At 49.8% G+C, this 27,989-nt stretch overlaps 1 protein-coding gene across 1 annotated transcript in view; it reads right to left on the minus strand.

Moving 5' to 3' along the window:
• Positions 1 to 20,434: 20,434 nt before the first annotated feature.
• NEURL1B (neuralized E3 ubiquitin protein ligase 1B) overlaps positions 20,435 to 27,989 on the minus strand; it is a 45,446-nt gene continuing 37,891 nt past the window's right edge. The window contains exon 5 of the mRNA XM_057729019.1: positions 20,435 to 27,854. Coding sequence (XP_057585002.1) covers positions 27,610 to 27,854 — 245 coding nt within the window. The 3' untranslated portion in view covers positions 20,435 to 27,609. The remainder of the gene's footprint in view (positions 27,855 to 27,989) is intronic.

The raw sequence follows: 27,989 nt of genomic DNA on the forward strand, positions 1-27,989 counted from the left end.
ATCACTTCGCTGTACACCTGACACTAATACAACATGGTAAATCAACTATTCTCCAATATAAAATAAAAATTTGAGAACACAAAACCCACTTATGACGAGATCTACCGTCCTAAGAGGTTTCGAAGTGCATGATGCAGTACTGTCAGCTACACCCGCAGGCTGTGCAGCAGATCTGCAGAACTCAGTCATCTTGCATAGCTGAAACTTTATACCCGCTGACTAGCAACTCCACTCCCCCCAGCCCTCAGGCCTTGGCACCCACCACTCTACTCTCTGTTTCTGTGAATTTGACTACCCTAGGGACCTCGTGTAAGTGGACTCATGCAGTATTTGTCCCTCTGTGGTTGGCTTATTTCACTTAGCACAATGTCCTCCAGTTTCATCCATGTTGTTGCATGCAAGATTTCCATCTTTTCTAAGGCTGAATGGGGATATTCTATTGTATGTATACACCACATTTTCTTTATCCATTCTTCTGTCCATGGGTGTTTAGGTTGTTCCCACATCCTGGTTATTGTGAATAGCACTACAGTGACTGTCAAACTAAAAAGTTTCTGCCCAGCAAAGGACACAATGAACAGAGCGAAAAGGCTACCTACAGAATGGGAGAGACTATTTACAAACCATATATCTGATAAGGGACATATATCCAAAAGACATAAGGAACTCCTATGTAGCTCAAACTAGTAACCTGATTAAAAAATGGGCTAAGGAATTGAATACACGTTTCTCCAAAGGAGACACACAAATGGCCAACACGTATATGACAAGATGTTCAGTGTCATTAATCGTCAAACCTCACACCTGTCAGAATGGCTATTACCAACAAAACAAAACAAATGAACAAAGAAAATAAGTGTTAGTGAGGATGAGGAGAAACTGGAACTCTTGTGCACTGTTGATGGGAATGCAAAATGGGGTAGCTGCTGTGAAAACTGTATGGAGGGTCCCCAAGAAAGTAAAAATAGAACTACCATATGATCCCACCATCCTACTCCTGGGTATATTTGCAAAGAATTGAAACTGAGCTTTCTTTTGAAGTAAGTGGTCAGTATGCTCCTTCCCGATCTGTCCACTGGCCAGAAGTCACTTCCCTTCCCCCCATTCCCACTGCCTCTGGGCCTGGGTATTTGCTGGGGTGCTCAGGAAGCGTCTGCTGATGGGGTTCACAGCCCTGGATGCTCTCAGGGGGCTCAACTTCTCCCCAGGGTTGTGAAGGTTTCATTTAACAAGGAGTCTCTGCCGCCACCTACTGGGCATCTGGGGAAAGGGCTTCCCGGTCCCCCAAGGAGCCCTTCCTGTCGTCTGGAATAGTTGCGGATAAATACCAACATCCGCAGCAATAACAACAGCTGTGGTTTTATGAAATGATTCCTCTATATCAGACATCGCACCAGGTACTTTCAAAACACGATGTCTTAATATCCAAGAATCTTGAAATGCGGCCGGTGTTATCTTGATGAAAGAGACTCAGAGAAAGCAAAAAACGCCAGCTAGTGATGGCCAAGTCTGGATCCTCACCCAGGTCCCTCTGGCCTTCACGTGGGGCTAAGCAGTGTCCTAGAGAAAGGCAGAGAGGCAATGAGAGGGTGGGCAGGAAAGGCAGAAGAATGGAGTGGAGGGCTGTAGAAGGTTCTAGAAACTACTGTTGGTGCCCTTCCCAGGAAAATTCACTCATGCTTCCTCCCTCTCGGGGCATCCATGCTGTCCCAAAGCCTTTCTATGAGCCAGGACATCCTCCCAGCGACCCTGGGCGTGCGCTCCCTCACCCGGCACCACACAGGGGTGGAGAGCCTGGGGCACCGCCCGCCAGGGAGTGTGGGGCAGGGGTGAGACTGACTCCAAGTCCTGAGCCTGGTGCTCTGGGGGACACAGGTGGTCAACCTGGAGAAGGGCAGGCAGACCTGTGCACAGGTATTGATGATCTGGGTCACCTCACATTCAGGACACCTGAAAGTCAGGCTGGCAGTGTGGGTGGGAGACCCTCTATGGGATATGCTCTGAAATGATGGCCTTGCCATCGTCAAGGGCCCTGTCTGCTACTGTGGGGAGGTCTCTCCAATGGAGGGCATGTTGCTGATGTCAGGAAGACCAGCACTGTTTTTTCCGGCTCTGCAACTTTCTTGCTCTGTGATCTTGGGCAACTTCCTTCGCCTCTCTGAGCCTCACTTTACCCTTCTGTAAAATGGGACTAATCCCAGTCCCTACCTCTTAGGGCTCAACTGGGAATCGATTGAAAATACATACATAAAGCCTTAAGGGCATAGTAAGTGCTTGATAGATGTTGTTATGAAAGACCCCCACAGATAGACACATACCAGCCATGCCCCAATGCCTCTGCGAGGCTAGGAAGAGGTGTTGTGTGATGCCTCTGCAGAGCTGGGGAAACTGAGTCACTGGGCCAGGAAGTGCCTGGGCCCAGGCTTCAGCCTGAGTCACAGGCCTAATGCTGGGAAGGCTCCTTGCAGCCACCCCCAGAAATGCTTGGGGCCGCAGTCTGGTGGCTTCAGTGCTTCCTTCCCTCCCTGCCCCATCAGCCAGGCCAGACTGGGTCCCCTAACATTTATCCGATGTGTGAAGAATGCTCTGAGATGCACATTCCTCGCCCCTTACACCTAGGGGAAGTAAGGCTGGAAAGGGGGAGGCGATGTCCTCCGGGGGCCACACAGCTGTGTTGGGGTAGGACCCGGACTCACCCCTAGGGGCATCCACCAGAAAAAAATGCTTCGGTGGCTGGGCTCCCTCAGGGCTGGCCCACGCCCCCAGCACAGGCCTGGGATCAAAGGCAATGCTGCAGGAAGCCCTTCCCATCCCGACTTCCCCAGAACTAGGACACGCTTTGACGTCAGCACGTCCACATTCCTGCCCTCCAGCCCCAGGGCGGGGGCACTGGTTTCCTCCCAGCAGCCTTGGCATCACAAACAGGAAGCTGGGTCATGTGGGCAGGTCAGGCCAGGGCACCGGGAGGAGGGGGGAGGGAGTCCAGTCCAGGCATCAGCTCCCAGAGGCGCCTACCTGGCACCCAAGGAGGGCCGGGGAGTCATGTTATACCATGTCCCCAGGGTCACATTGTTCCTAAGGCACTCACAAAGGGCCTTCAATGACTCTGTCCCTTTTGGTCTTCACAAACAACTGCACTCATTGATTACGAGTATCTTACTGGTTAACAGTAACGGCTACCCTAGGGTGAGCATTTGCTCTGGCTGTGCGCTCTATGTGGATTCTCTCACTTAATTCTCATAATCCTCTTATTTTCACTTAACAGATGAGGAAACTGAGGCATTGACAGGTTCAGTCAAGAAAGTCTGGAGCAATGGGGAGTGGGCAGGGCAGGGATTTTGGCCTGGAGCTGGTACCCGAGCCCCCGTGGGAACAGCATCCTCCCCATCTCAGCCCCAGCCAGTGCAAGTCTTATCGTGTCTCTCCTGTGCTAATCCCAGGGATCAAAAATCCATGCTCTGAGGATGACACTCTACACCCTTTTCCTCCTGCTGCCCCCACCTCCCCAGCCAGCTTTCCTGCTTTTAAAGTACCCAGCCACTTCTGATTCCCAAAACTACTCTCACTTTTTATTATGACCACATTTTATACAGAAGGAATCCAAAGGTCAAAGAGGGGGCAGAATGTGGATCAGGTCGCAGAACCAATGAGGGGCAGTCAGAATTCATCCCTGGTCTGGCTGGTCCAAGGCCTTCTATGCCCGAGGTTCCCAATGTCACAGTGCAGAGAAATGGCCAGGGGCCTGCTGGCAGCTTCCTGGGCCCAATTAGGGATGCAGGGGAGAGGCCGCCTGGAGATCACAGTTAGTGATCACCCTGGGGAATCTGAGCACCTCTTCCCTAGCCCTCTGCAGCCCCCAGGGCTGTCTGAGTGGTCCCAGTTGTCACAGAAGCTACAAGATATGCTGTGGGACTTTTCTGGCTGGTGGGTCCTGCCCTCCCAGGGCTCACGTCAGCCAGGGGCCACCTCAACTTTCCGTTCCTCTCTCTTGGGGTCCCAAAGTGGCCCTTCCATGCTTCCTTCCTCATTGGCCAGGTAGGTTTCCCACATCGAAGGAGGGGCTGCTGCAGAGGGCTTTTAGACACAGATAGGCAGGCCCATCCCCAAATCTCTGATTTGGAGGTCTGAGTGGGGCCTCAGAGCATGCATTTTTGCTTGTTTTTGTTTTTGTTTTCTTTGTGAAGCCATCTCATATCCCTATAATTCCTTCAACTAAAAGTACAAATTCTCCAAATTCCCAAAAGAGGAGCTTTAGGTTTGTTGTATACCTTTAGCAATACCCAATCACCAGTTTTATTGAGGATTTTTAAAAAAATAAATTTTATTTATTTATTCAGTTGGCTGTGTTGGGTCTTCATTGCTGTGCACGGGCTTTTTCTAGTGGTGGTGAGCGGGGGCTACTCTGTTGTGGTGCGTGGGCTTCTCATTGCTGTGGCTTCTCTTGTTTCAGAATACAGGGTCTAGGTGTGTGAGCTTCAGTAGATGTGGCACACGAGCTCAATAGTTGTGGCTTGTGGGCTCTAGAGCACAGGCTCAGTAATAGTGGTACACAGGCTTAGTTGCTCTGTGGCATGTCGGATCTTCCCGGACCAGGGCTCGAACCCATGTCCCCATTGGCAGGCAGATTCTTAACCACTGTGCCACCAGGGAAGCCCTTATTGAGGATTTATTTCTGGGTCTTTTCTAGAATTTTCCGCATAGCTTCTCTCTTCAAACTTTGAGGTACATTCAGCCCTTCTCATAACGATGTGTAGGGACCTGTGCTGCCCTGCCGGTGGGAGGGTATTACAATGGCACCAAATGAAGTCATTCTGGGTCATTCAAGGTTAACCTTAATATAGGACTCTTTGGGTTAGTTTAAAAATCTCATTTGGAAAAATGGACAGAGGATCTGAATAGAAATTTTCCAATGAAGACAATAAGTGTCTGAATAGATGTTCAACATCACTAATTATTAGGGAAATGCAAATTAAAACTACAATGAGGTACCACCTCGTGCCTGTTAGAATGGCTATTATCAAATAGGCAAGAAATAATAAGTGCTGCAGAGAATGTGGAGAAACGGGAGCCCTCCAACACTGTTGATGGGAAGGTAAATTGGTGTAGCCTCTATGGAAAACAGTTTGGAGATTCCTCATAAAACTAAAAATAGAGCTACCATATGATCCAGCAATTCCACTTTTGGGTATCTACCCAAAAACAGGAAAACACTAATTCAAAAAGATATATGCATCCCTACGTTCATAGCAGCATTATTTGCAATAATCAAATACGGAAACAACCTACGTGCCATTGTTTATACACAGACACACCCCAAAGCTTCTTCTTCTTTTTTTTTTAAGCTCTTTATTGGAATATAATTGCTTTACACTGTTGTGCCAGTTTCTGCTGTACACCAAAGTGAATCAGCTGTATTTATACATATATCCCCATATCCCCTCCCTCCCGCAACTCCCTCCCACCCTCCCTGTCCTGGCCCTCTAAGTCGTCACCCATCATTGAGTTGATCTCCCTGTGTTATGCAGCAGCTTCCCACGAGCCATCTATTTCACATTTGGTGGTGTATATGTGCCAATGCTACTCTCTTACTTTGTCCCAGCTTCCCCTTTGCCCCCCACCCCCACAGCTGCTTTATCCACTTGTCTGTCAGGCACTTGTATATATATTTGTGTATATATATATATGTGTATATATATATATATATATATATAAACACAACAGAATATTATTCAGCCATAAAAAGATGAAACCTTGCCATCTGGAGTAACAGGGATGGACCGTGTGGGTATTATGGGAAGTGCTATAAGTCAGATGGAGAAACACATGTACCATATGATTTCATTCATATGTGAAATGAGAGAGAAACGAACAAAATAAGCAAAGCAAACCAAACCAAAGTAAACACATACATACAGAGAACAGAGTCGTGGTTACCAGAGGGGAAGGTGGGTGGGGAGGAGGGCAAAATGGGCGAATGGTGACGGATGGAAACTAAACTTTTAGCGATGAGTATGCTGTAGTGTACACGGAAGCTGAAATAGAATGTTGTATGCATGAAACTTATATAATGTTATAAACCAGTGCTACCTCAAAAGAAAAATTCTTGGTATCATGCAGTGTCTCAGAGGGCCTACACGATGGTTAGTGATCACTGAGGACATCACTAAAACAGGCAGTCTGGGAAGATGGGTGGTTCCAGGGGAACTGCATGTCTGTCGCTGGAGGCGTGGATTTCCAACATGTCCCAGGACTATGCTGCTGCTGCCCGGGGACCACACGTTGAGAAGTGCTGGTGAGGAGGAGGCCAGCTGGAGGGCTGGTCAGCTGGCAGGCTAGGGGTGTGGGGTGGGGGTGGGTAAGCAGGGGCTCACCATACTCCACCCGGTACAGCTGGGCCTCAGTTTCCTTTTCCATCAGGCGTGGAGAGCAACAACAGGTACCTCTCAGAGTTGTGAGCTTTGAATGACACGTGAGAGTTAAGGACCAGGATTTGTTTTTCTTGCCCACTCAGAAGTCCTTTTTCAGGCAGGCTCCTTCCGCGAGTGTTTGGCGGGGTGGCGCGGGGAATACATCTGTTTCCGTCCCTGAGACTCCTGGGCTCTGGTTCCCATCACCCTGAGGTCTGTGCCACGTGAAGCATCCAGCTCCATGGGGTGGGCGCTGCTGGTTTTCCAACCCCACTTGACAGATGGGGCCACTGAGGCTGAACGTCCACTGCTCACACAGCTGTTCCCAGCGGCAGGGAAAGGAGTCAGACTCGGTCTTAGTTTTCAGCGGCCCCAAGTGCCTCTCAGGGAGGCCGCTGCGCTCACCGCTGAAGGAAGAGACCCCAGGCTGCGGGCAGACGGGAAGTCCGCCGGGCGATCCCTCAGGTGACGGCGCCCTCTGGTGGTCGGCGTGCAACGGCCAGGAAGACTCGGAGCCCGGCCCCCGAACCTGACAGCGCCCCTCTGCCAGGGGTCCATTCATTCTCTCATTCATCCCTTCGTTCCACAAACACTTTCGGAGTGCCTACTGTGTACTCACCGGGGACATGTTGGGACCAGCAAAGACACCGGCTGCTCTGCCCACACTTAGAGTGCCTCTGAGAGAATAGATGTTACATACCCACGCGGATGTGGAAATACAGCTTGTATTACAAATGCATGGAGGTACCACTCAGGGTGAGTGGGATCGCGTGCCTGAGGCACTGGCCTGTGACTGGGTCAGCCGAGGCCCCTGGGAGGAGAGGCTCGGTTAGGAATTAAGTGGGGGGGTGGGGTGGAGGGGGAGCGAGCATCGGTGGGGAGTTTAAGGCAGAGGACACAGCACAGGCGAAAGCTCTGAGTGGGAAGGAGGCCTGGAGAGTGCTCGGGCTGAAGGAGTCCAGCCAAGCGGAACAGGTGGGCAGGGGCACCTCCACAGGAGGAGAGCTGGCAGGGTGGACACCCGATCTCACAGGGCCTGGGGTCAAGGTCAAGGGTGTGGGCTGTGACCCCAAGCTGCGTGGGTTTAAATCCTTTCTCTGCCTTTTTCCAGCCGGGTGACCTTGAGCAAGTTGCTGAAGCTCTCTGTGCCTCAGTTTCCTCCCTCAGGTAATTGGGATGGTCACGGAGCTCCCCTCATAGGGCTCTTGTGGGGAGTAAATGAGTCCGTGCCAGGAACACGCCTGGAACAGTGCAGGGCCCTTGAGTGTTGGTGGATATTGTTATTGCTGTTGTCATTGTTATTGGAGGATTCTGGGGTGGGGTGACGGGATTAGAATCTCAGTGGCAGGCAGACTCCAGCCTCTGATGAGGATGGCTTGGAGGGAGTGGAAGCAGGGAGGCCAGGGAGGGGCTGCTGCAGCCCTCCTGAGGGGGATGATGGCCACGTGGGCTAGGATGCTTTGGGGAGGAGAAGACACACTGCAGGTATAATTAGGAGGTGAGGTCAATGCAGCTTGACTGATGGGTTGCGTATAGGGGATGAGAGAGAGAGGGTCCAACCTGAATTCCAAGATCCAGGACTTCACAACTGTCTAGAACATGAGATGAGGCCCAGGAGGTTACTCTTTGATTGACTGATAGATTGAGTAACTGATTGATGGCGAGGGTGCTGGGGCTTGCAGGAGGTCCAGGGTCAGATTGCAGTTCCTAAGTGTGGCCTTGGAGGAGCTGTCCAGGAGATGGTGGCTGCAGGGTCCAGTGCTCAGAGAGTGGCCCAGATGAGAAAGGGATTCTGGATCACCCTTGGAGGGGCAGTTATTAAAGCTGTCAATGAGGATAACCCCCTGCAATGGCTGGTTAGGGAAGAACACACAGAAGGGACCCTAGGGCTAGAGTTGTGGGATCTACAGCACCTGGTCCAAGGAAGCCCTTCTCTGTCTGCTGGACCTGGGCACTCCTTCCTCAAAGGACCTATTTGACCTAAATCCACCATGTGCATTTTCCCTGTTTCTTTTAAATGCCCCTCCCCGATGTCTTCCTCCACCGTGTGGTCACTCCAGTAATGTCTACTTCCTTGCCTGCCCCTCCCTCTCCGTGCCCTTCCTCTGTGCGCCCTGGTCAGCTGACATAGTAAAGATGTCGCCAAATGCCCCACATCCCCAGCAATTATCCTCACGTTTCATCCCGTCCCTCCCGAAGCCCCCCAGCCCTGTGTCCTCAGGAGGCCTCTTCCCTGAGGTCTCTCAAATGAGGGTGGTTTGAATTTGTGAAACTCATGGATCTCAGGGTAAGTCAATGGGGTGGGTGTCTTCCTTGATCCCCTGAACCTCTTCAAGACCTTCCACCTCCTTGCAAAACACCCTACTCCTTCAGGGTCTGGGGCGTTCAGCAACCCTCCCCCCCCCCCCCCCCCCCCCCCCACTGCTCTTCTACCTCCTTGGCATCCGCTTCCTTGACCAACCTTCCAACCCTTCTCTGCTCCTTCATGGAGAGCTTCGAAACCTATGGTCTTGCTGTTCACCCCAGGCCTCCCCATCATCTTGGGTGACTTGGCTGGCCATGGGGTAAGTCCAATGCCATGTCTGTTCCTCCTCCCCACTGTGTCCATGGAGTTGATATTTCTTCTTTCAGTTCTGTCGTCTTTTACCTTATATATCATGGGGCTATGTCATTAAGTACATAAAATTGTTATAGCTTCCTACTGGACTAAGCCTTTTACCATTATGAAATCACTCCATTTCTAGCAATGTTTGTTTTAAAGTCTACCTTTTGGGAATATTAGTACAGTTACACTTTTAAAAAATTAATTCTTATTGGAGTATTGTTGCTTTACAAGGTTGTGTTAGTTTTTGCTGTACAGAAAAATGAATCAGCTATACATATACATATATCCCCTCTTTTTTGGATGTCCTTCCTATAGTACAGCTACACTTCTGATTGTTATTTGCATGATGTGTCTCTTTCCATATTTTTACTTTCTACAATTGTCATCCTTATATTTAAATTTTTAAAATTCTAATCTGATATTCTTTGTGTGACTTGTAATACTTAATCTATTTTTATGTTATCAAATTAATTATATATTTTGAGTTTATGTCTACCATATTAGTATGTGGTTTCTATTTCTTCTACCTCTTCTAAGTTCCGTTTTCTATCTTTTTTTTTTTTTTTTTTGCCTTTGTACCAGTTTCCTAGGGCTGCCATAACAAAGTACCACAAACGGAATGGTTTAAAACAATAGAAATCTACTCTTGCACAGTTCAGGAGGCCTTCTGAAAAAGCAGGGTGTCAAGAACATTGTTTCTCAGTGGAGGCTCTAAAAGAGGCTTCCCTTCCCCCTTGTCTCTCTCCTAGCTTCTTGTGATGGTGAGCCAGTGCTCCTTGGCTTCTAGATGTCACTCCAGTCACTGCCTTTGTCCTCACCTGGCTTCTTCCTGGATCTCTGCATCTTTACATGGTCATCTTCTTATAAGGACGCTAGTCTTATTGGACTAAGGGCCCACCCTACTCCAGTCTGTCTTACCTAGCTAATTACATCAGCGAAGACTCTATTTCCAAATGAGGTCAGATTCTGAACCACTGGGGGTTAGGACTTCAGCATATTATTTTTGGAGGACACAATTGGGAGCACGGAGTCTTTGACTTGAGGTCTTTCATACTTTCTAAAAAATTTCAGCTACTATTTCTTTGAATATTGCTTCCACTGACCCCAATTCCTCTGAATGTGACTGTATTTGGAAGTTGGGGCTTTAAAGAAGACATTAAGGTAAAACGAAATCAACAAATGGAGATTCTGTCTTCTAGGAGCTCCCAGGAAGGTTCCAGGACAACTGCTGTGCATAGACAAAAATGAGGATCGCACACAGTAGGTGCTCCGTAAATGGTTATTAGACAAGTGTTTGAAGGTACCAAAGAAGCATGGAGGAGGAAGTGTGAAGAATCACTTTGAAAGGTAAAATCAGATTTGTACTTCAAGAGTTAAGGCAAAATAAATTCTATATGACTAACTGTATAAATGTACTAGAAAATAATGTAGTTGAATATGTACATAATCTTCAGTTGGAAAGTTAAAACTTCACACCAAAGGCAAAAAACGTAAAGGAGAGCTTCCCTGGTGGTGCAGTGGTTAAGAATCCACCTGCCAGTGCAGGGGACACAGATTCAATCCCTGGTCCCAGGAAGATCCCACATTCCTTGGAGCAACAAAGCCCATGCACCACAACTACTGAGCCTGCGCACCTAGAGCCCATGCTCCACAACAAGAGAGGCCACAGCGATGAGAGCCCATACAATCTTGCGATTTTAAATACCTTCTATTTATATTTCAAATCTAGACTGTTCCCCCAGCTCTGGATTCATATAGGCAGCTGCCTAGGCAACTCCACCTCTTGAGTGTTTCACAGACAGCTCAACATGAATATATCCCAAACGTAAAGTGTAGGCTTCCCCCTAAAACTTGCCCTCTCATCCCAAGTCTACCGGCACCACCAGCCACACAACTGCTCCAGTTGGAAACTTAAGGGTCATCCTTGATTCCTCCTTCTCCTTCTCCCTGTCTCTCAGCATATTCTGTTATCTCTGCCCCCAAAACACATCCTCCCTCTGTCCATTTGTGTCTATTGGCCCCGCACCCCCAGAGTGCAGACCACCTGCATCTCTGCCCTGGACCACTGCAGTAGCCTGGCACGTCTCTCTGCTCGGCTCTCCCCCACCTCACGTCATGGCCCAAAGCTGTCTTCAAAGACTGGTCAAACATCTACCATGTGCCAAGTGCCAGGGATAAAAAGTGAATGAGATAGACTGTCTCTGCTTCCAGTCACCTCTGACAGGGTGAGGGAGAGAGAGTAAACCGACAGAATGTGATAAATGCTATGGAGAAAATAAACAAGGTGCTGACATAGACAAAAATCCACATAGCATGGTCACGGAGGGTGTTCTGAGTAAATGACATTCAAGCTGAAACTCTGAGCTGGCAAAGCCTTGTGGGCCCCCTGTAAGGAGCTTTGGGCTTCGTAGCAGAATCTTGGAAGGATTCTGAACAGACGAATTACATAATCTGGTTTAAGTTTTAAGAAAATCCCTCCAGCTGCTGCGTGGACAATGGATCAGTGGGGTGAGGTCAGAGGAGGTGGAAAGCACTGATTGGCCAGGCTGTGTGTACAGGTCTCAGCCAAAGCCAGGAGCTCCACCAGCACGATCCACACGGATGGCGTGGGGTGGGGTGGGGAGGACTGGAGTGGGGCTCCCTGAGGAAAGCTAAGGTGCTGTTTCCAAAATAAGGGGAAAGAAGGCTGGTCAGGGAAAAAAAAGTAATAGCAATAGGTGCCCACTTCGGGGACCAAGGTGGAGTGTATCAGAGGGAGTATTCTGCAGATGAGGAGCATAAGAAAGTCAAGGGCCTTCCACATCTGGGATATATGGGGCTCAAGAAAACTTTATTACTTTTAAAAACTTATTATTATTATTATTATTATTATTATTTTGGCTGCGTTGGGTCTTCACTGCTGCGTGCAGGCTTTCTCTAGTTGTGGCAAGAGGGGGCTACTCTTCGTCGCAATGCGCTGGCTTCTCAATGTGGTGGCTTCTCTTGTTGCAGAGCACGGTCTCTAGGACCGCACGGGCTTCTGTAGTTGTGGCACACAGGCTCAGTAGTTGTGGCCCACAGGCTTAGTTGCTCCATGGCATGAGAAATCTTCCTGGACCAGGGCTCGAACCCATGTCTCCTGCATTGGCAGGCAGATTCTTAACCACTGTGCCACCAGGGAAATCCCAAGGAAGTTTTATTGAATGAAGAGCTAACATAGGTCTAAAATAGGAAGGGCTGTGCAGACCAGGAAAGAGAAATCTCTCCTCCTTTCTGCTGATTTGGAAGGAGAGTGAGAGACAAGGCAAGAACCCTCTATGGTGGTTTCTCAAGGATGTGATGCTTACAGAGCTGTGGTCCATGTGGTCCAGTCTGAGAAAAATCACTGTGGGATCAAGACCACAGTCAAACAAAAAAACTAAAAAAACAGTGTCAACATAGGGCAATTCCTCCACTTGTATCTGTCAGTCACATCAAAAGGACCAACTTCTTACCTTCCTCTTCCACCCATAGAAGCTCCAACCCTCTCTCCCAAATACCTCCTGCGTGCCTCTTGCACAGCCCTCTATTCTGCCTTTCTTCTGAGAATCTTCCCAAAAAGTGCACAGGGGAGAAGAGGGACACAGTCAGCAGGTAGGAGGCAAGAAAGTTTCAGAATACACTCACATAGGAGTCACAGTCCCCTGGGCATTGCCTGACCTTCCCCAGGCCTATCTTCCTCACCCACCGTGTACTTATTCACTTAAGTGAAGAACTATCTGTGTGGTGCCTACCAAGAGCTGGGCACTTTCCCGAGCATCCGGGATAAAAGATGAACTAGATATTTCTCCTGCCCTTGAGAAGCTAAGGGTTTACTGAAAGTGGTAGAGAAGTAAACAAATTATCACAGATTAACCCAGCCTGCTGGTATGAGGTTAAGGGGTGGGATCTGTCAGGGAAGGCTTTCTGGAGGAGGTCATATGGAAACTGTGAGGTTTGAATGGAGAGAGGGTGAGGAGGCGTGATCCAGGCAAAATGTGTGTGTGTGCGTGTATGTGTGTGTGTATGCACTTGGAGTGTAGGCGGGGGAACATTCCAGACAGAGAAGCATGCATACAAGGGATATGACTCTCACTCCATTAACCCAGGCATGCATGAAATGAGCTGATTTTCCCCACAACTTCATTTCTATTTTGAGACCCAATTCCACTGGGGTTCTCTCCCTTTCCCCCAAGGTCATGGCCAAGTTCCAGGGGTTTGTGTCATGCCAAAATGTTGATGGGAGTAGGTGCAGAACACAGAGCCAATTCTCAAATCCATCTGTCCACAAGGTAGACCAGAAGGGTCCTAGAGCATCTATTGTGCGTTGAGTCATTGCACCCTTGTTGCTTTCTGCCCTGCGGCATCTTTCCTTTGAGTATGGAGGGAGGGAGAGATCCCAGGTAAGGAAGGGAAATACCGGGGGTCAGGAAGACTCAGTTAATATTTAAAAAACACAAGCCTTCCACATGTGTACGGCGGTTTACTATGGCTAGTGTATGACAAAGTGGGGGGGTGGGGGAGCAAGAGGGGAGCGTGGCCAGGGTGGACCCCACACGTCCTCTGTCCTCCATCCATGAAGAAGGGGGTGGCCTGAGCTTGATGGTGTCACTGCTGTCTAAAGGAGGAAGGTGGGCTTTGTAAGGCCACCTGGCATCTCCCAATTCCACTCTACCCAGACCATGCAGTGAGAGGTCTCCTAGGCCATTTGGGGCTATCATATATCTATTCTGTTATTGGAGAAACTGAGGGTAACAGGCACCAGTGACTTTGCTGGGGTCACAAAGCTAAGAGTCCACATCTCACCCTCAACCCAGGGCACAACCTCTTCCCTGGCAGACAAGTAGGGAATGATATATAGCCTTGGAGACGCCCCCTTCTGATTGAGTTGAACTTAACGTCTTAGCATTAGCTGGGCAATGTGCATTTTATCAGGGAAAATACAGCTCTGGGGAGAGGTTTAACAGGTAAATCAGAGCTTAAGTGTTTTCTATTATATGTGAAGTAGGAAGGGAAAATAAAAGGGACTATTTAAAAAAATTTTTTTAAAGCTATCCTCAGGTGGAGTATACTATCCTCTCCAAACTGGCTCCTTTTTTTTTACCTTTGGTGGTTTTGTTTGTTTGTTTGTTTTTTGGCCTTACTGAGCAGCTTGTGGGAGTTGCCTGACCAGGGATTGAACTCAGGTCACAGCAGTGAGAGCACTGAATCCTAACCAGTAGACCACCAGAGAACTCCTGGTTTTGTTTGTTTCTTATCGACCTAATGAGCCCCCCAGGCTGGAATGAAGCTGCCTCAGGGCCTTTGCACATACTGTTCCTTCTGCCTGACAAACCCTCCTTCTTCTGTACCTGGAGACCACCTGTTCCTCTTCAAGATGCTCCTCAAGGGTTTGTCCTTCTGGAAGCCTCCCCCACCTTCTCAGCCTTGATCAGAACTCCCACATTCTTCTGGGCTTACCTCAGCCATCTTGTACCATCTGCTTCCATTTCTGTCCCCCTTCTCTGATGGTGAGCCGCTGAGGGCAGAGACTGTGTTGTGTTAGACAAATCAGCCCACTCACTGGGCTCCACTTGGCCTGCTCTCTTTCATCTTGCTAATTCTCTTTTATGCCCACTGTCCAGACCCTTCTTGCATCAAACAACTCTAATAGTATTTTTCTTATTCTAGCAGTGATATATGTTCCTGATAGAATTATGTTTTTACATGTAGAGAAGCAAAAGAAAATAAAGCCACTTGGTTTATCAACATTATCTCTCCATCAAGATAACCACTGTTCACATTTTGGCATATTCCTGCCAGCTGTTTTTCTATGTCAATTATTCATGTATATTTTAATGTTATCAAGTTGTTTATAGGGTCTGTAACTCTTTTTTTTCCTTTATAACTTATCTATATTCTTCTCAAGCGAAATTTGTTCCAATGAGATTGAATCGCAGGTCTTGAGCTGTAAAGATGGAAAGAGGAGCTCTGACCGGAAGCTGGGAGGATGTGGCCCTGGGCAGTCAGGGTTGCTATGTGCAGTGGCAGGGATAGATGGCGCTGTCATCGACGTGCCCCATCCAGCCTCACCCGTGGGCGTTCCACGCCACACCTGGCATCAGTACCATCTACTGCTTCCACGATGCAGGCTACTGGTGCTGGGATTCTGCCACTTCCACCAGAAAGATGGTTGAGTTTACCATCTACAGAGCTTGTCACAAACCCAGACCAGACTTCCTGACTGGCTTATTTCACTTAGCATAATGACTCAAGGGTTTCTCTTTATTGCATTTTCCTTGTTTAATTTTAATGTGCCTGACACAGGGTTACATGGGTGAATTAAATGCAGCCAGTCAGATCAGTGGCCCGAGGTGGGGACCAGAGTTAGGAATCACGTACCATCCTTCTAGCATCGTGGGGTCTGGGAAGGAACCTGCCCTGGTCCCAACCTCAGTCCACCGCCATTGTGTCCCCTATCTCGGCTCCAGCCCAACCCCAGACTCAGATGTAACCTCAGCACAGCCTGTCACCCTAACATGCCCTCCTCAAGCTTTCCCAGATCCTCAATGCCATTCGCAGGAGCCTGGCTTCCCAGGTCACCTGGTGACATCCCAGGATCTGCTGGGGGTGGGGTGGGGGCAGTAGATCCATCCAGCACTTCGACCTTGACTATCTGTGCAGCAGTTTCCGGTTTCTGCTCTGGTCTTTGCTGTCTCTCACCAAAGCCACTAGAGGACAACAGTGCTCCATCTTCTAGAAAGAAACAGCTGATCCCTCCTAAGGAGGAGCCCGAAAGCCCCCTTCTCTGGACCTTAGGACTTCCATGGTCACTGCCTTATGGTGGGAATCGGGAAAATGCAGTCCCAGGAGGGTGGAGCCCACACCCAGTGTCACGTGGCCATCGTCCCTCCTGACTCCCTCCCCAGCCTACTCCACTGCCCTTGGCCCACCCTCCTGTCCCTTCCGGAGCCTGGCCTACGCGAGGAAGCCTGCCCAGGAGCCACCAGCCAGGGGAGTCGTGGGAACCTCTTGGAGGAAGAGAGGCTGGTTGTAGCAGAAGGAAAATGTCTCTGGGGACCTTTGCCCCACCCTGGACAGCTCCTCCAACATGCTGCCGGCAGCCTCTGTGCACCCGCCGCTCTCTTCTGCAGACCGCACTCAGGCTGATCCTCTCTGCCGGCCAACCGCCGGCCACCCTCCAGGGCCCAGCTCTTGGGTGATCTCTCCAGGGACGCCTCCCCCAGGACTGGTGCCTCCAAGAAGAATAACTCCAGCTGAAACAACCCCAGGGATGGGGATGGGGATGGGGGAGACAGCAAGGCCGGGCCAGGAGGGAGGGCCCTGGAGTCGGCTCTAGACAGCCTTGGGGCCACCTGTTGGGGGACAGGGGCTTGCGGGAGACCTGAATTACTCAGAATAATGGAGATGGGGATGACACCAGCAGCGGCAAATCAGCTGGCACTGGAAGCTGGGGGTGGATGGGAAGGCCAGAGACATCTCCCTGGCCTCCTCTCTGCCTTTCTGTCGTGTGGTGGCATTGGGCATCTTCTCCCAGACCCCCATCTCCATCCCTCCCTGGTAGGGCAGGTCCCCCAGGGGATGCCAGCATGGGCGTGGGCCAGCACCAAGACTGCTGCAGGGATGACCAGGCTGCAGGCAGCTCCCTGCTCCGCTCAGCCCGGGGAGGCCTGGCCCTTCCCACGCCCCTCCTGGAATGCAGGGCTGCTCCGGGGAGTTGATCGAAAGTGTGACTTTCCCTCTGGAGTCTGAGGTCAGTCAGCCTCCCAGGCCCGGGCCAGCATTCTTGACAGGCAGCCAACACAAGCAAGGGGCGAGGGGCCGGGGCCAGCTCAGAGGCCTGGGAGCCCCCACCATCCGTTCGCCCTTCTTTCATCCCTTGTGGGTAGGAGGTGTGCTAATGCCAGAAATTCCAACTGGGGGGAGGGAGATGTTCAAGTCAAGGTTTTACTATTTGGGAGACCTGTGCTGGTCACCTGTAGGTGCTGCTAGCCGTGTCACGGGCCCGCTCCTGGAGGTGGTACCTGGAGGGCCTGGAGGGAGGCCCAGGGGACTGTGGGGGGACAGAGGCGGCCCCTGGCCCAGCCGGGACAGGTAGGAGTGGGATGAGGGGGAGGAAGTGGTGTAGCAGGCGCACCTCGTAAGTGCCAGCCACTTCCCTGATACGGAGCATCCTGAACAGTCCAACCGGGGGCTGACACCTTCTCACTTCAAAGATGCATAGACTGAGGCTCAGAGAGGGTCAGTAACTTGCCCCACAGCAGAGGCAGGCCTGGAGCCCAGGCTTGTTGGTTTCCCGAGCCCTCGCTCTCATCCCCCCAGGCTAGACTCCATCACAGTGGATACACCTGCTGGGAACTGAGATGCTGGGATGCAGCCTCCTCAGGACCTGGGGAGTGCATGGTTCTACAGCCCCACCTAGAGGCAGGGAAGTGAGGTGCAGAGAGGGGGCCTCCCCATCGCATCCACACAAACTTCAGGATGAACGGCACCCCGGGAGGCACCTTGGGGAGACCAAGTGCCCCTGCTTGTTGGGATCTGAGTGAGGACATGATTCTGGCCTGTCTGGCTGACTCCTGAGCAGTTCCTCCAGACTCCTCAGAGGATGGCTGAAGCCTTTCCCTCACCCTGGGGGGAGGCAGAAGGAGAGTCTGAGGCTCTCAATTCAGAGAGAAAGGTTTAGACCTGGGCAGGTCATAGCCAGGAGGGGAGGAGGGCGAGGAAAGGGGACCAGCCTGTCCAATGCACTTGGATGCAGCTGCCCCAGGGACTTATGGAAGCTTCCCCTGGGTGCATTTAACAGCCAGGGTTGGGGCTCTGTTCCCATAGCTGGATGCCTGGAGAGTTCATGTTTTCCACATCCCTGTGTGGGAGCCAAAACCAGCTTCCACGAGCCAGGAGACTTGAGCCTGAAGGGAGAGGCAAAGATTCTCTGTCCCTGGAATTGGATTAATGGACGTTATGTAAGTCGAGGACCTGGATGATGGCTTTTCTCTCTTTGCCCTTCTAGGTGCTGAGTCTGGTTCTCTCCTCTCCTCTCCTCTCCCCTGCCCTCTTCTCCCATCCTTCCTTTTCTTCCTTCTCTTTCCTCTTTTGCCTCCTCCTCCTTCCCTCCTCCTCCCCTTCTCCCTCCCTACAATTTATTCACAGACAAGCTGTGATGCTGTGGAAGGAGACAGACCTGGTTCACATCCTGGGCTGCACAGCTCACAAGCTGTGTGATTCAGGCAGGTCATTGCCCTCTCTGAGCCTCTCTTCCCTTATCTGTATAATGGGGCAATAACACCTACCTGAACGGCTGTTTGTAGGGTCAATGAAAACACAAATGCGTATGTTCCAGGCCCATTTGTCCTCGAAAAATCACTGGGTTTAGATTCTGGGAAATAATTACAAAAAGAAAGAAAAGAAATCCTTTTGCCTTTGAGAGGCCATACTCAGTGGGATAAAGTTACTTAATCTCTCTTGGTTTTCTCTCCATAAATGAGAGTAAAGATGGGATCTACCTCAAAAAGCTGTCATGAGGGCTCAATGGATATCCTTAGCACATAGTAAGTGGTCATTAGATGATTTGCTTATTATTATTATTACTATTAAGGATTGTTTGTCCTGGGGGAACCCAGGGAATGAAAGAGAAGTCTCCGTACATATACTGTGGCAAAACTCCTCTGAGGCTAGCTGCATCAGGGATGCTGAGGGCCAGGCCATGGGCTTTGTACACTGAAAGAATATGATGTGCCCAGGAGCATGGTCCAGGCATCCGTAAAAGCCTGAACCTCCAGGAGAAAGAAGGATGCTTAAATTACATCACTAAATGATCCAGAGCATTTATGCTTTGGATTTGATCTGTCCCAGCAGTCTCGGAACTACACTGGTCTGGACATGTCTGTTTTTGGGTCTGCCTTCCCTTTCCAGATTGGTTGATTCTTGAAAGTAAAGGCCACGTCATACTTGGTTTTATATCAGGTGTGGATATGACACAGATTGGTTCAGGGATTAAGCTTTTCATCTAAGGGGTCAAAGGAAAGAGAGAGAGCCCTGAAACTTCTGAAACTTTTAAAAAGAGTTACCAAGCTGGCATAATATGAGTTAAGAGCTACTGGAGGCTACCGTGGTTACCACAGAGGGAGAGCATTCCTGAGAGTGACGTCAACCCAGAGGAAAGCAGAACTGAGAGACAGAGGCAAATACTCAAAAACATCATGTGAACACCTGGATCCAGCCATTCCTGAAGCCAGAATGACCTGTTTGATTGTGCGAGTTGTCTCTTAGGTTTTTCTTGAGTTGGCTTTCAGTCTCTTATAATCAAAAGAGCCAAGATAAATATGGCCTTTATTCCCCTTTCTTTTTTTAAAAATTGTTTTATTTAGTTATTGTTTGCATTGGGTTTTTGTTGCTGTTCACAGGCTTCCTCTAGTTGTGGAGGGCGGGGGCTACTCTTTATTGCAGTGTGTGGGCTTCTCATTGCGGTGGCTTCTCTTATTGTGGAGCACAGGCTCTAGGCATGCGGGCTTCAGTAGTTGTGGCACATGGGCTCAATAGTTGTGTCTCATGGGCTCTAGAGTTCAGGCTTAGTAATTGTGGCACACAGGTTAGGAGCTCTGCAGCATGTGGGATCTTCCTGGACCAGGGCTCGAACCTGTGTCCCCTGCATCGGCAGGCAGATTCTTAACCACTGTGCCACCAGGGAAGCCCTTCCCCCTTCTTAAAAAAAGATCTTGATTATTAGATGGCACCTATGAAAATATCTCCTGGCCCAGTAGAAGGGGGTGACATCATGAGAAGGATACCTAGGAGGAGAGAAAGAAGCCTATTCTCTGGGCAGGCTCTGCCGCTGTGACCTAAGGGAAAGGGTGCAAAACATACCCCAGAAAAATTTTCCCTGTCTACTCTGGAGCAGGCACACCTGGGGTCTAACACTATTTCTGCCTTGGAGGGAGCCTGGTTTCCTCCCTGTAAAATGAGGAGACAAATGTCGTGCAGATTCATTGGGAGAATGTGTGAAAATCATGATTTCTTCCGCTTGATAAATCCTGGTTCATTTCTCTTAGCCTATTGTTCCCAAAATTCAGTGTCACCAAGCTGGGCTGTTCTAACAAGCCAGCAGAAACAGGCCTGGACAGCAACTTCACTTCTCCCTTCCCCCAACTCCTGATACTGCTGCAAGGCTCCACTCCAGAAATCTGGGCCCTGCAGCCTGGCCTGGAGGAAGCCCAACCAAACTGGTCAGCCTGGCCTGGCCTGCACGAGAAACTCACAGGCCTTTATCTCCACCGAGACTAAATTTGGATCTCAACCGTAGACAATCAGCCTGGGAATTCCTGACGAATTCCAGCAAGGGCCAGCTGTTCCTGTTGGTTTTTGCAGAGTAGGGGGATAATTTTTCCAGATAAGAAGTTCACATTAAAAGTAACAATTGGTTGTTATAGAAAAATTGGAAAACATGGGGGGAAAATTTATCAGTAATGCCATCACCTAGACACAACACCCGTGGACATTTTGCTTCCTTCCTGTTGGTCATTCCAATGCATGGTCAGGTTTTGGGGCTATTGGTTGTTGGTGGTTTTTGTTTGTTTGTTTGTTTTACATCCATGAGATCAGAGTGTATGTGCAGGGTTTTTTCGTTTTGTTTAATTTTTATTGAGGTATAGATGATTTACAATGTTGTGTTAGTTTCAGGTGTACAGCAAAGTGAGTCAGTTACACACATACATATACCCACTCTTTTTTTTTTTTTTTTAAGATTCTTTTCCCATATAGGCCATTACAGAGTATTGAGTAGAGTTCCCTGTGCTATACAGCAGGTTATTATCAGTTATCTATTTTATATATAGTGGTGTGTATATGTCAGTCCTGGTCTCCCAGTTTATCCTCCTCTCCCCCCCGTCCCCTGATAACCATAAGCTTGTTTTCTACATCTATGATTCTACTTCAGTTTTGTAAATAAATTCATCTGTACTCCCCCCCTTTCTTTAAGATTCCACATATGAGTGATATCATACGATATTTGTCTGTGTCTGACTTCACTCAGTATGACAATCTCTAGGTCCATCCGTGTTGCTGCAAATGGCATTATTTTGTTCTTTTTTATGGCTGAGTAATAGTCCATTGTATATATGTACCACATCTTCTTTATCCATTCCTCTGTTGATGGACATTTAGGTTGCTTCCATGTCCTGACTATTGTAAGTAGTGCTGCAATGAACATTGGGGTGCATGTATCTTTTTGAATTATAGTTTTGTCTGGGTATATGCCAAGGAATTGGATTGCTGGGTCATATGGTAGTTCTATTTTTAGCTTTTTATGGAACCTCCATACTGTTCTCCATAGTGGCTGTACCAATTTACATTCCCACCAACAGTGCAGGAGGGTTCCCTTTTCTCCACACCCTCTCCAGCATTTACTGTTTGTAGATTTTTTGATGATGGCCATTCTGACCCATGTGAGGTGATACCTCATTGTAGTTTTGATTTGCATGTCTCTAATAATTAGTGATTGAGCATCTTTTCATGTGCTTTTTGGCCATCTGTGTGTCTTCTTTGCAGAAATGTCTATTTAGATCTTACCCCCATTTTTTGATTGGGTCATTTGTTTTTTGTATGTGCAGTTTTATATCTTGATTTTCCCAGTATATCTTAATGTAAACATGTTCCTGTGTTACAAACTCTTTGCTGAGTGTCAGACGCTGTGCCTAGCACAACACCCGCATGATCTTAATAATACTCACATCCATCCTAAAACCAGGAGCTCTTATTACTCTTGCTTTGCAGATGAGGAAACTGAGGCACAAAGAGGTAAAGTGTCTGGCCCAATGTGGTGGTGAGGACCAGGCTGTCTGGCTTCACAGCCCATACTACCCCTAGGGGATGTAGGTGTGTCATGTTTTATTAACCTTTTTTAGATATCGCTTGTTCCTCCCGGCCCAGCTTTCCTTCTTCACTGCTCCAATTTTCCCCTGGAGTCTGTGATTCCCACCCCTCAACCCTTAATTCGACAGGTGTGGCTATTGGGTGGAGGTGAGTGCATGTCCTGGGTCTGACCAATCAGAGCCTCGGATCTCCCTGCCTTCCATGATTGGCTAAGGAAAGGGCACATGATCCAGTTTGGTCCACGCAGGGGTTGCTCAAAGGCAGGATGTAACCTGGACCTGCTGCCAGCTGTTTTGAGAACCCGCCTGGGAATGGGGGACAAAAGAGAGCAGAGGCAAATGGGGAGAGACCACATCCTCTTGCAGCTTTTCCAATTTTGGATTGAAATACACCCAAAGTGAGCTCTTGGGTTTTGATACTGGACTTCTCAGTTATCTGAGCCTTTTAATCCTCCAAAGCCAGTTCCAGTTGGGTTTCTGTCACTTGTAACCAAGAGCTCTGGCAAGTACAGTTGGCCCTCCGTATCCACAGGCTCCGCATCTGCGGATTCAACCAGACTCAGATGGAAAATATTTGAAAAGAAATTGCAGAAATTTCTGAAAAGCAAAACTTAAATTTGCTGCGCTGGCAACTATTTACATAGTATTTGCATTGCATTCGGTATTATAAGTATTCTAGAGATGATTTAAAGTATAGGCAAGGATGTGCGTGGGTTATACGCAAATACGACACCATCTTACATAAAGGATTTGGGCATCCGTGGATGCTCCAAGGCGGGGTGGTCCTGGAACGAATCCCCTGACGATAGGATGATGAGGGACATCTAGAAACCCTGGTTGTTGGCCATTATGGTTGCTTCTAGTTTTTCATTACTATAAATAATGCTGCAATGAACATCTTTACATATAGAGCTTATCTTCAATAAGAATTATTCCCAAGGGATATCTTCTCAGGAGTTAGTTGGCAAAAGGTTTGAATATTCTCAGGATTCCATAGACATTTTGCAAATTGTTTCCTGAAGGCTGGCAATAGTCTGTATCCCTCACCTCTGCTCCCCAACAGTGCTGGCAACTGCGATTTTTAAAACCGAGTCCTGAAGAGACTTTCTTTTTTTTAACAAGCCAAAATTGTATTTGTCTTTTTAAACAGGAAAATTATGTTAATATAAAACGGATAAAAACAGACAAAAATCAAAACACACAACACGCAAAAGCACAACACACAGGACCAGTGCAAACCCTTCCCAACCCACTTCCCCCCAGGTTCTGAAACCTTTATTACAGATCCCCAAAGATTAGACTGTACTGGAGAGGTCACAGTATTGAATCAGAAAAATAAGCAAAGAGGCATTTTTTAAAAGGTCTGTACACAGGTAGTGGGGGTGGGGTGGGGGACGTACACACCTTCACTCCAGCATCAAATACACAGTGCAGAAGGGCTTCCGTGATTATCACAGAGTCCTAGCGCGCTACCACATATGCCAGTCCCCGGCCCGCTTTCTAAAGTTGCTTTTAAAAAGGATTAAAAGTGCACAGACACTTTCATAAGGCACAGACAGATTGTTGTACAAGTCATCTCACTAGGGACTTGAGAAAGACGGTGAGACAATTAAATACCGAGAGATGCCAGGAGGCCACGTGTTCCTGAGCCGGAGTCCCCCTGCCAGAACTGGGGCAGAGACAGGACTGAGCAGCGGAAGGTGACTGCCTCTCATTCCCCAAGAACTTGCACAACCCTATTCTTAACTGGAACGGACTGGGGGTTCTCTGGCAACATGGGGGTTGATTTCCAGCCACCAGTCCCAAGGCCTGAAAGTAGCAGGTAGCCATCTCCCCACGTCTCCCTGGCAAGACCTGAAGGCGATCATGGGTTGGTGGGGCCCTTGAGGGTTCCGCCCAAGGCCATTTCGGCAGCAGCTCACTGACTACAAGTCGCCCGGCATTCCTAATGCAGAGGCTTTTTGAAGTGTGCAGGGGCCTCTGGGTCTGGAAAGCAGTTGTGTACTAAGACAGACCCTCCAGGCAACAGAATGGCCAAGAAAGCCCATGCATGGACTCTGCCCCAAATGTCTCATAATCTCACTTACCCTGACATCAGAGCTGGGGCCCTGTCCTCCCGGCACCATCCTCCCGGCACCCCCCACCTAGTAGGCACTCAGCAGATGTTTGTTGAATGACTTTGTGTGCCTGTATACATCGTGTTTTACCACACCCCTGAACCCTCATGACCTGATCTCTGATTTACCTAGTATAAACAAGACCCAGCACTGCATGGGTCAAATACAAGTTCACAAATCTGCCTATCTCCTGCTCTGGATCACAAGCTCCCTACAGCCCTTGTCTTCAGACCCAGTTCCCATCCCTGTGTCCACAACACAAGCCATGTTGCCCAGTGGTTGTCGGACAACTGAAAAAGTGCTGCTATACTTAGGGGAGCAGCTGCCGTGGGTAGTTAAATCCCAGAAGATTCCCAGTTCTGAAAATGGGCTAGAAAAGGAGTTTGTCTTGACTTGGAAACAGCCCAGATTCTCCGGGGTTCAGAATAAACAGACACCAGACCACAACAACTGAGGCATCCTCTGGTCTCCCTGTCCACCCCCTGGGGGCCCTACTTAAGAGGGTGGTGGGACAAGCCTCTCCCCAAAGTTGCCCCTGACGGGCGCCCCCATGTAACAGGGTCCCTCGGGGTTGATTTCCAGCTACCCGGGGTCCCTTGGGTCCCTCGGGTTGGACCCAAGCTTGCACACGGCTCAACTCCGCCTGGAGAAGGTGGGCAGTGGGTAGATGAGCCTGAAAGCAAGGACACTTGTCCTCCAAGCGTCCGGGCAGCAGAGGGGCTGCAGTCTGGGGCTTGCAACCCTCACACGGGGATGGGTGCCCAGCTCTCTCCAGGGGCTGCCTAGGTGAGCTTCCAGGAGGAAAACTCAAGCAGTCTCAAGCTTTCTGGGCTCAGGGCCAGGCAATGGAGAGCGTGGGATTCGGCACCAGGCACTGCTGGGTTTGAAACCCAGGCCTGCTATCTCCTGCTTCACTTCCAGGACCTTAGTTCTCTTACTTGCCAAATGGGGATAATATCATATTTCATCGATTCTAAGGAGCACAGCTTTTCGGCATAACATGTCCGAATAAAATGAATTGTATAGCCGTGGCATCTTACAGTTAAAATTGGCAGTGTTTTTCCCTTAGTGGTACACAGAATGGTGTGTTTTGTAATCAGTAGTGTCCTTGATATGACTCAATATGGTACTAAGACCTACCTCACAGGATTGACATGGGACGCACCTCTCCAGCCCGGTGCCAGGCACACAGTGATGCCAAATAAAGGAGAGTGGTTCCCTTCTCTCCTCCTCCTGCCCCTTCTCCAGACAGAACCTAGAGGGCGGTGTGGGCAGCTCCTCTGCAGTGCTGAATAAATCAGTTTAGAGCATCAGGAAATGTCTGGTTTTTAGAAGATAAACACCCCTTAATTCCTCTTAGAAACAGGGAGGCTATTTATAGCAGCTGCAGAGCAAGTTAAACAGGCCACCAGCTCCTTCCTTCCCAGGTTATAGGTCGCCAGGCGCATGGCCTGGTCCACCCTGGGTCCAGGCCCTTGGTCCCTGGATTCCTGGCAGTGATTGCACTGACCCTGGCTGGAATCCAAGGGGACAAGAGAGAGGAGCTGGCTCCCCCAGGCCTCCGAGACCACCGGGGCTTGTCACTGCGGCTCAATCCAGCCAGGGGAGCCCCTGCCTGGAGAACCACGGTTCTGGGGGGTAACGAGCCCTCTTACAGGGGGCCCGTGCGTGGCCTTGCCCACACCCAGCACATGGAGGAAATGGAAGGCTCCAGCTGACCGAATTCAGCTAGGCCTAGGTTTGCAAACTCTTATCTTGGCAAATGCTGGGGTGCCAGTTGCCCCCCTAAAGATTCTGCTGCAGAATTAAAATCTGGGCATGTTTCCCAAGTTCACAAGGGAAAAAGAACCCATCAGGGATTCTTGCAGGGGCAAGAGTAGGGTTTCTGAAGTTGAGATCAGGTCAGTATACCAGGCAGAGACGAAGCAGATGGTCCAAGACCTGGAGCACCACAAGGACTCAGACTGATGGCCTTATGGGACTTGATCTGACAAGGGGACCCCAAACACCCAGCGAATGTTTGTTATATGAAGGCATAAACTCTGAAAGCCCTCCTTTCCCTGCCTCCCTCAACAGATGAACAGATTGGGAATTGGAATAAAAACAATACCTGCTCTTTGCAAGGTGTCTCAGGCCTTTTAAAATGTGGCAGTCCTGCCAAGAGCTCTGGAGTGGGCAGGTACTAGGTTTCCGCTTGGACAGATTGGGAACTGAGAAACAGAGAGACCCAGGGACCTCCCTAAAAGTACAGCACAAGACAGGGCAGAGGTGGGGCCCAGAAGAGAATTGCCCGCCTGTCAGCCCATCAGCCCAGGTGTGGTCTGGGAGTCAGCGGAGATGGGCCCAGGCAGGGAGGAGGGGGGAGGGGGTTGGGGCAGGGCCAGGGTCCCAGGAAATGCCCAGCAAATAACCCTGGGGAGGGGGAGAGGCCCACTGTCAGCATTTTCAGGGAGTGTCTCAGTTCCTAGTTAACAACCTAATGGTCAGTTAACCTCTTGGCAATCAGCAGGGGAAGATAAGCTGAGAATCAGCACAAAGACTGGTTGCAAAGCCCTGCTTCCTTCCCCTACTTGGCCAGCAGGTCAACCTGGTGATGCCCACGGCCTCTGGAGAATGCCAGGCCTGGTATTTCAGCAGGAAATGTGGAGAGTTGCGGAGTGGCCCTTTCCAACCCCAGGTGGCTCACCAGCAGCCAGGATTCTTTCCCTCGCCCAGGAAAAGGGAACCTGTTGCTTGTCTTCTCCTTGGAGACAGCGAGGGTGGTACAGATTAAAAGCATCTGGGGACAGAGTCAAGGGGTGGTGTGGGGGTGAAGGGGTGACAGGGCTTCTGGGGAAGACAGAGCTCTAGCCCCAGCACCCGGTCAAAACTCCTCTCCAAGTGTTAGAAACTAAAAAAGCAAATTGTTCTTTTATGTTCTCCGCCCACCTACCCCCCCCACCCCCCAACACCAAGGAGTTGCCACTTTGGAGCTGTAAACAATGAGCTATTTTTTCCTCGCCTTAGAAAATCTGAGCCTCCCTTTTCTATACCATCTGAAGGAGTTCTGTTTAGGTGCAGGCTTTGTACATTCAAAACCAGCTGACATCACAGCCCCAGAAAGGGAACAATTTCTAGTTTGCTACCATCTGGGCTCCGGATTGCACGTTCCTTAGTGTTAAATAACCTCCTAGAGCCAGGGTCCCTGGATAAATACCTATAGGTTCTCTCTCTCGGTCATTCTCACACACTCCCCGTCTCTGGTCTGTCTCCCTCCCGCCCCTCCCCCTCTCTCACGTACACTCAACCCAACCCCAGCAAAAGGCATTGCACAGAGGATGCCATTTCCCAGCTGAGAGGTCATCGGGGGCCGGGGCGGTCTGCCAGGCAGTTCCTGAGCTTGCTCTTGGGACGGCCTTTTGGGGGCAAAGCACTTTCGAGCCAGAAGCAACCCTCACTTGGACTCAGACTCCTGGGGGCCTCGCGTCCACGACTGTCACGCCTTGCCCACCACCAGAGAGTGGTAGGTGAGATGGCTGCTGCCCTTGGACTCCCTGGCGGCCATGGTGATTGCCTGGCCCAGGGTGGGGCTTCAGAAAGGTGACCTTGCTCTGGTCAAGGCCCATCAGCGGGCCAGGCTATGGCCTGTAGATCTTAATGACGTCCTTGATGGGCCGCCGGCAGATAGGGCAGCAGGCCCGGGCCTGCCTCTTGAGCCGCAGGCCGCAGCCGTGACACAGGCACATGTGTCCACACGTGTAGATGACCGTGTCCACTTCGCCATCAAAGCACACTGTGCATTCGCCGTTCTTGCTGCCTGCCAGCTCCGGGGAAGAGAACACAGGGGACACTGGTGGGCTCAGCGGGGAGCTGGGGGCCGTTACTGCAGAAAGGGAGGACAGGCAGACCTTAATCCGTGGTTCTCAGGCAGGCTCTGTTGGGGCAACCCCAAGAAGGCAGAGCTTCTATGGCAGAATCCATGGGGCCACAACTTTGGGAGACACCAATTTTGGGTTTT

The sequence above is a fragment of the Hippopotamus amphibius genome, chromosome 1 (genome assembly GCF_030028045.1).
Source record: "Hippopotamus amphibius kiboko isolate mHipAmp2 chromosome 1, mHipAmp2.hap2, whole genome shotgun sequence".
NCBI lineage: Eukaryota > Metazoa > Chordata > Mammalia > Artiodactyla > Hippopotamidae > Hippopotamus > Hippopotamus amphibius.